Source organism: Pygocentrus nattereri, chromosome 5, assembly GCF_015220715.1.
Source record: "Pygocentrus nattereri isolate fPygNat1 chromosome 5, fPygNat1.pri, whole genome shotgun sequence".
Lineage (NCBI taxonomy): Eukaryota > Metazoa > Chordata > Actinopteri > Characiformes > Serrasalmidae > Pygocentrus > Pygocentrus nattereri.
The window spans coordinates 17881811-17890636 of NC_051215.1; the positions used below are offsets into that span (position 1 = coordinate 17881811).

The following is an 8826-nucleotide window of genomic DNA, read 5'->3' on the forward strand; positions in this document are numbered from 1 at the left end:
TAATTCACAGTCTACTTCTGTTACTACCAAATAATGCGTAGACAGCGCCCCAGCACTGTAAGTCGCATTTAATCGTAGTTTGTTAAAGAATCGTTACCTTGTTTTTTTATTTAGCTGATACATTAATTCTGTTGTGGTATATTTCTGTTAGTAGTACGTTTCTGTCAGTGTAGCGTTAGCTGTATTACCAACACAGAACTCACATATAGCTTTCCAACTAGCTAAGCTCTTACTGTTCACGTTGTATTTATAATGTATATTTCAGTAATAGTGTGGATAACAGAGCTAGTCTAGCAAAAGCGTCTGTACAATTCTCTGCAGGCCGCACTGAGAAAACTCCATTAGGTTAGCTGGTTAACTCACACGTTACACGAAGGAGTTTCTTGGTTTTCTTCTTTATTCATCCCTTTTATCCCCCAAGAAAAACTGCAACAACCTTTACTTTAGACTAGATTTGCGTCTTTCCAGCAGAACACGTGAGATGAAGTAGCAAAAACCAGAGCCGGTTTATGAGGAGCCTGGCCACTTCCTGCTCCCCCCGTTAGAGCAAAGACAGGACTACTAAACAGCAGAGGGCGCTCGCGAGAGAGTCCTCAATGAATGGGAGTAAATGGAGCTCAACAGCTAAAAACGAAAAGTTAAAATAGTTTCTAATCCCTCGCCCAGAACGTATCTTTAATTTTAGAAAGTAGAAAGTTGTATTTCACTAAAAAAGCAAAGAAAACAAAAAAAAAGATATACATTTCTCTCTTTCAACAGCAAACGGTTGTGGGCAGCAGGAGGCGGGCTTTACTGATAGAGCGTGATGATTGATTGGCGAGCTCAGTAGTTCATTGGCTGTTCGCGCTCACTGACGTCATGGACATGCATGAGATGCCGTTTTAAACTCCTATAACTCGAGTTTAAAAGCTCTTAAAATATAACTATATAAAATGTTTTATGATATTCAGTGTTCGGGAAATGATTGCATTCTTTTACATTAAAAATGTTTAAGCATTTATAAATTATGATTTAGCTCAAATGCGCTATATCAACCCATTCATTTTCGATTCACTCGGGAGCGCCCTCTAGCGTTTGAGAAAACCGGAAGACACTGCAGAGTGAGAATTCTCCACGCCACAAATTCTCTGGTAAAAACGCCCGCGAAATTTACGTCACCGTTCCAAAGACCTTGCGCACGCCCACATTGCGCATGAATTGCGCAATTTCTCACAGGGTGAGGAATAGGCCTGCTCATATGACGCCTTTCAACTTAAGCCTTCTTCATTAAGTCTTCATTTTCCCCAGCTGCTTGTTTGAATTTTCCTATTCCATCTTAAATGGCGTTGTAGTTCAAAATGTAACAGCTGCACCATTTAAGGTAGAACGGGAAAAGAAGTTGGCGAATGTCCTGATTTTTTTTTTTTCATTTTTTAATAATTTTTATTATTTTATGTTTATGTCGCAAAGACCAACACATCCTCATATTCAGTTTAAAGCAGTTTACTCAAATGGAGTGTTTCAAGCTGGACTGTTTTAAAAGTGAGGCTCAAGTACAAGACAGTCAATCAATACAGAATAGCCAGTCAATACAGGGACAATTTTCATATCTTAAAAGGCACAGTAAGAAAAAAGGGGGTCTATAAGCAGCAGCAAATGACACAACGTGCCAAAAATAAAGGAATGAATAAATACATACATACATGCATACATACATACATACATACATGAATTAATTAAAAGCAGGAAGGTAAAAAATACATTTAGAACATTAATTAATTAGTCAAGTAACATATAAATCAGAACAGCAAAATTAATAATTAAATAATCATGAGACATAAATAGTGAATATACACATATTAGTAGAAACACTGTAATAAATACATTCATATTCTATTTATTTCTTTTTTTATTTCACCATTTATTTATTTCTGTATTTCTTCCTCCTGTCCATGCCAATAAGGTTAGTAACAATAACATAATTCTAATAAACTATTGGTCAAGGTTGGCTTGCAAGGCTATAAAACATAATAGGCGTACATTCAATCTCAAAACGTTGTGCACCGTTTGCTAAGGCTTCCGGGTTCCGGGACATGCTTCATAGAAACATTTGAGATACGTTTTCTCTCATTTGACTGGTGTGTCAGAGGTATTACCAGCAGAGAATGCACTGTTCATATTTCTAAATATTATTTGCACTTCTTTGCTTCATTGCAGTGTTTAATGCTGAGTTTCTTTTGCTCCAGTTAATAAGAAAACAAAATGGATAAAAATAAAATCTATTATGTTAAATTACCCACTCACAGGCTTCCGTTCCAGATCAGCATGCACTCTTTTGCACTTTTCTCTCTTATCCCTTTTTATTAGTTCATATAGACACCAGACATCAGTATTAGTTTTCAAGTTCACTGTTGATCTGTTTGCATAATATCTTATATAACATCTTACATTTAGCTAAGCTGTTAGGTGATAACAATATCTGCGTAACTGTTTATTTGCTAACTGTAACAGATTGTGGAAAGAAAACATAAAATTAGGCCGGTGTAAAATTTATGACATATCTGTGTTTAATATTTTGCCCCATAAAATAAACAGAACTTATGCACTAAAATTAGCAGAAAAGTGTCATATTTAATATGTTCCTAGCAAAGCATGTGATAACTTATCTTTACTTTGAAAATCAACAAAACATGTCATTTGACCAGGGGTATTCAAACTTTTGGATAAAGTATAACTTTATAACTCTGAACTTTTTTCACCCCTGCGATTAGGTCTTGACATTTTGGAAATCAGCTCATTCATATTCATCATTTATTGGGTTTGAATTTAACAGTATGATTTTTATGGGGTAAAATACTATCTTTGTGTGACAGTCTTTCAGGCCATGGTGATGGACTCTCTTAATTGTGGATATAAACACTTTAGTACCTCAATGCTCCAACTTCTTTACCAGTTCCTTTGTTGTTATCTTAAAAATTATTCTAAAAGTCATCACATCAATATCTGTAATCATCCAGATTGTTCAAAGAGTTTAAAGTTTAGTACTGCCTGAAAATTTAGAACCCTGAGATCAGATCTTCATTTAGGTCCTAACAATACACAAAGAGAACTCCATATAAAAGAACATTGGCAATTACAAAGACAAGATATTTAATGTTCAAACAGATAAATTTTATTGTTTTTTGCAAATATTCACTCATTTTGAATTTGATGCCTGCAACATGTTCCAAAGAAGTTGGGACAGGGGCATGTTTACCACTGTGTTACATCACCTTTCCATTTAACAACACTCAATAAGCGTTTGGGAACTGAGGACAGTAATTGTTGAAGCTTTGTACGTGGAGTTCTTTCCCATTCTTGCTTTATGTACAACTTCATTTGCTCAACAGTCCGAGGTCTCTGGTGTCGTATTTTGCACTTCATAATGCGCCACACATTTTCAATGAGAGACAGGTCTGGACTGCAGGCAGGCCAGTCTAGTACCCGCACTCTTTTACTACAAAGCCACGCTGTTGTAACACGTGCAGAATGTGGCTTGGCATTGTCTTGCTGAAATAAGCAGAGACGTCCCTGAAAAAGACATTATTTGGATGGCAGCATATGTTGCTCCAAAACCTGTATGTACCTTTCAGCATTAATGGTGCCTTCACAGATATGCAAGTTACCTAGGCCATGGGCACTAACACACCCCATACCATCAAAGATGCTGGCTTTTCCTTTTGGCAGTCCTTTTCCTATTTGGCCCGGAGGACACGACATCCATGATTTCCAAAAACAATTTGAAATGTGGACTCGTCAGACCACAGGACACTTTTCCACTTTGCATCAGTCCATCTCAGATGAGCTCGGCCCAGAGAAGCCGGCGCTGTTTCTGGGTGTTGTTGATATATGGCTTTTGCTTTGCATGGCAGAGTTTTAACTTGCACTTGTAGATGGAGCAATGAACTGTGTTCACTGACAATGGTTTTCTGAAGTGTTCCTGAGCCCATGTGGGAATATCCGTTACAGAATGATGTCAGTTTTTAATGCAGTGCCGCCTGAAGGATCGAAGGTCACGGGCATTCAATGTTGGTTTTCTGCCTTGCTGCTTACTTGCAGAGATTTCTCCAGATTCTCTGAATCTTTTGATGATATTATGGACTGTAGATGATGAAATCCCTAAATTCCTTGCAATTGCGCATTGAGAAACGTTGTTCTTAAACTGTTGGACTATTTGCTCATGCAGTTGCTCACAAAGTGGATGTTCCCTTTCAGGGATACTCCCTTTATACCCAGTCATGACACTCACCTGTTTCTAATTAACCTGTTCACCTGTGGAATGTTCCAAATAGGTGTTTTTTGAGCATTCCTCAACTTTCCCAGTCTTTTGTTGCCCCTGTCCGAACTTCTTTGGAATGTGTTGCAGGCATCAAATTCAAAATGAGTGAATATTTGCAAAAAACAATAAAGTTTGTGTGTTTGAACATTAAATATCTTGTCTTTGTAGTGTATTCCATTGAATATAGGTTGAAGCGGATATGCAAATCATCGTATTCTGTTTTTATGTTTTACACAACGTCCCAACTTCATTGGAATTGTAAATAAAAACAGAATGCAATGATTTACAAATCTCATAGACCCACATTTTATTCACAATAGAATAGAGAACACATAACAGACATTGAAAGTGAGACATTTTACCATTTCATGAAAAACATTAACCCATTTAGAACTTGACAGCAACGCATCTCAAAAAATTTGTGACGGGGCCATGTCATGCTGCAGGCAGACCAGAGGGGTATTCCAGAAAGTTAAGTGACCAAACCGGGAAGTAAACTCCGAGTTAACGAAAACTCAGGGTTTTCCGTTCCAGAAACCGAGCTTAGAGAGAACCTGAGTCAGTTACTACAGCAACTTATGCTCTGAACGTGCTTAGACGTGCTTTCATTTCCCGATGAGTTTCTCCTCGAACGTTACCGTTTTTCCTCGCAGTCAATTTTATACCTAAACAACATTTTAAAGCCACACATTTCAAATATCACACATCGTGGATCAGCCCTCACGTCTTTGCAGACTTTATGCATTGCTCTCCGTTTCTTTGCCAATGGGTCTTTTTTGTACAATGTAGGAGCAAGAGCACAGAGGCAAGGCAACTGCATGCAGTCCGCAAAGTATGCCTAGCTTTAAAACTGTTGTACAGTTTTGTGATGTTCCCTGGGCATAAGCCTTTAATGAACATTAAAGAGGAATTCCACAGAATTGCAGGTTTGTCTTTAACAAAGATTACAAAGTTATCAGACAAATGGGAAGTGAAAGATAAATAGCTCTGCAAAATGTAATATTTTAGGATTTCCAAGAGTCATTGGATGCATGGATGGAACCCACATTCCAATTAAAGCACCTGCCAAAAATGAAGGGGATTATGTAAACAGAAAATCCTTCCACAGCATTAATATACAAGTACTGATCATACATTTACTACTTTTTAAAAAATAAAGGATTAATATTTAATACATTACATAAACTTATTTTCTCCTCCATTAAGATCATATGTGATCTTATCCAACATGTGATGTGATCTTATCCAACATTATTACTAATGTTGAAGCCAAATGGCCAGGCTCTGTACATGATGCTAGGATTTTGAGAATCTGCACTATACAGTAAATTTGATCAGGGTAAGCCTGTGGCACTTTAGCTATGGGTGTGGTTCACATTTAGTGTATTGTTACATTGTTTCAGTTTTAAACCACTGCACCCCCTGTGTGCTTACAGGACAACACAACGGCATCCTCCTTGCAGACAGAGGGTATCCCTGCATGCCGTATGTGATGACACCATACCCTGACCCTGAGCCTGGACCCCAGTCATGCTACAACGTGGCCCTCTGCAGAACAAGAGCAAGGGTTGAAATGACGATCGGGATCCTCAAGGCCAGGTTTCAGTGCCTGTGGGGGCTCAGGGTCACCCCAGAGACGGCATGTGACATAGTGGCATGTGTGGTATTGCACAACATTGCCACCATAAGAAGGGAGCAACATCCTGCCATACCCCAAGTAAATGATGAGGAGGAACCTCATGTGGCTTTACCCGAACACAGAAATGGTCGAATTGTCAGAAATGCAATCTGCAATCACCATTTCTCTGATTGATTATTTCATCTCATATTCCTTCCCCATCTGCCCTTTACAATATAAACTGAGGACAATTTAAATTGTGTTTATGATTTCTTTATATATTGAAGAAAAAAAATGACAACAAGTGAATTTTCTTGTCCTTATACTTGGTAAAAACAGATATACACTCACCTTTAATTTATATTCCAGCAACTCAATTTCCAGTCTTGTCTGTTTTATTTGCAGTTTTATGGTGTTCCTTTTGAAGATCACACTTCTCAATTTGTTTTTTTTAGGTGAACCTTGTATAAATCTTTAACAGCCATCTTGAAAGAAGGAGACAAAAATACCATGTTATGCTCAAATAAATCGCTTTGTGTTCTGAATAGTTTTGATATTTGTTGAGACATAAGGATTCTTACTGTTCCAAGCTGAGCTTTGGAGGTGGATGGTTCCTCATCAGATTCCTGATCACCAGTCACATTCTGTTAAAGGACAGTCTCACACATTACCATGTTTAATCAAATGAAATACTATGATCAACATATTCAACATATACCTCCATAGGCCTCCCAGGAATGCAGCAGAGATTGTTTCATCATCATCCTGCAACAGGAATTTAGATTTTTTGTTAAACACAGATATTTATACACATCAAGTAAGATTTGGGAACATTAAGATAACTTACAACTGCAGGAGGCTCATTTAGTTGCACCACACCACCAATTACTGGGGAGAAGGCATAAAACATGTTAAGAATATCAATGCAGTTCACAGTTTATGAACTATGAACTAATTAATGTAATGAACATGCCTTTAACATAATGAGGTGTGTCCTGGGGGGTTGATGGCTCAGATGAGCTCCCTCCAGTGATTCCATGAGTGATGGGCCTCCCACTGTTCTGTGAAAGTGCCAGCTCCTCTGCCTGGGTAAAAGGTGGTGGTGGTGGCCCCCCTCCTGTTTTTCTTACCTCAGCCTTTTTCCTATTAGCTACAAAACCATAATCAACTGTAGGGCAAACATAGCTTGATAAAAGGAAGAACATTAGGTAGTTCTGTACAAGTCATACCACTTCAGACTATGTTTTTATATTTCATCTTCACTTGCTGCCATGTGCGTTTGATCCCACTTGGATTACACATAGGTAAATTAAAAAAAAAGTGCATAAATCAAGACAAATAAAAATGTTTAAATAATAATAATAATAATTAAACAATTCAAATATTTTTATATGTCCTTTCACTATGTGTATTGTTGTGAGTTTTTAATTTTTATTTTACCTCACGCATTGACTCTGTCAGCAATTTTTGCCCAAGCTGACTCCCTTTGCTTTGCTGCTGAATTACTTTTATGCCTGAATATGATTTCATACTCTGCATACGATGACATTAATATTTCCTGCTCAATGGGGATGAAATATGATGCCTTGTGCTTTCCCTCATTCATTTTCATGGTCAATCCCTGTTTCAGCGCTCCATTGAGAATGCCTGTTTATAGGTAACCGTGAACACGCTTCAGCTGGGTTCAACCTACTCAGAGTTGAGTAACCTAACTCTGATCAGCTGCTGTGGAAGTGAAAACTCTGAGTATGATGCGGTGAGGTAAATCAACTCGGAGTTCATGGTTAGGTTTGGAGTTTGTTGAACCCGCTTTCTGGAATACCCCTCAGTTCAGCACCTGGACTCTTCTTCTGTGAAGCCATGCTATTGTGATGGATGCAGTATGTGGTTTAACATTGTCTTGCTGAAATACGCAAGGCCTTTCCTGAAAGAGACATCTGGATGGGAGCATATGTTGTTCTAAAACTTCTATATGTTGTCCAGCTCTGCATGTTATCCAAAGTCTTTACAACTTTTTATAAATTGTTTCACATTTTTTTGAAGCAGTTTTTCAGTTTGGTGAACCTCTGCCACCTAAAATGCCCTTTTTATAACCAGTCATGTGAGTTTAATAGGGAACAAACCAGAGGCAGAATCCAAAAACAGGCTGGGGTCATACAGAAGCAAACAGACATACGTAGGCGAGACATTCACAAGGTCGAAAGGCAGGCAGAAGGTCATGAATGTGGCAAAAAAGGAAGTCCAAAGGGGTCAGGCAAAAGGTGAAAACAAGAAACCAATGGTCACAAACCAGGAGAACAATAAACGAAAACGCACTGTAGTGAACACTTATGCAATACTCCGCCAAGTATCTAAGCTAAAAGCCTTATCGAGTAACAGGTGCCAAGAGTCAATAATCAGGCGAAGCTAAACGTTGATAGGTGGATTGTATGGAGTCCGGATTCAGGTGACATCCTAGAGGATTCTGGGAGTTGGAGTTCGCAACGGTGTAAGCGGTGAAGCCAGAGTGATATGTGGCAATAACATTGCTGCCTTCTTAAAGTTTCCTAGACACCACCAGACTACTAAAATAATGCTATGTGGACAGATCAGGCTTAAATAAGAATGTTGTGTTTGGCAAGAACCAGACACTGCATTACAGCGTAAGAACCTCACGCTAACAGTGAACGAAATATCATGGTTTGTTTTGCTGCTGTTGGACCAGGACAGCTTGCCATCATTTGGTGCAGTTATGAATTCTGTACTGTGTCAAAAAAGGAGAACGTTAAGGCATTCAGCTGTGAACTGAACAGATGCATACCAGTTAGTCAACAAAGAATGGTTGAAGCACAAGGACTTAGACATATAAAATGCTGTGTCAGGACCTAAGATTTGGCATGCATGCAGTACAGCACACCAACATAGCAGAGGT

General features: G+C 38.4%; 1 protein-coding gene, 1 long non-coding RNA gene and 1 pseudogene across 2 annotated transcripts in view; 1 reads left to right on the forward strand and 2 right to left on the reverse strand.

Annotated features, from left to right (window-relative positions):
* Positions 1-528, reverse strand: part of dctd (dCMP deaminase) — a 52481-nt gene extending 51953 nt beyond the window's left edge. Inside the window, exon 1 of the mRNA XM_037538346.1 lies at positions 364-528. Within this exon, the coding sequence (XP_037394243.1) occupies positions 364-404 (41 nt within the window). The 5' untranslated portion in view covers positions 405-528. The remainder of the gene's footprint in view (positions 1-363) is intronic.
* A 4206-nt stretch (positions 529-4734) lies between these two features.
* Positions 4735-6110, forward strand: LOC119263480 (annotated as a pseudogene).
* Positions 6111-6287: 177 nt separating this feature from the next.
* LOC108434120 lies at positions 6288-6670 on the reverse strand. The gene is made up of 3 exons (XR_001858341.2): positions 6634-6670; positions 6497-6559; positions 6288-6400 (listed from the first exon to the last, which is right to left on the reverse strand). It is a non-coding gene; the product is annotated as an uncharacterized LOC108434120 (long non-coding RNA).
* Between the last annotated feature and the right edge of the window lie 2156 nt (positions 6671-8826).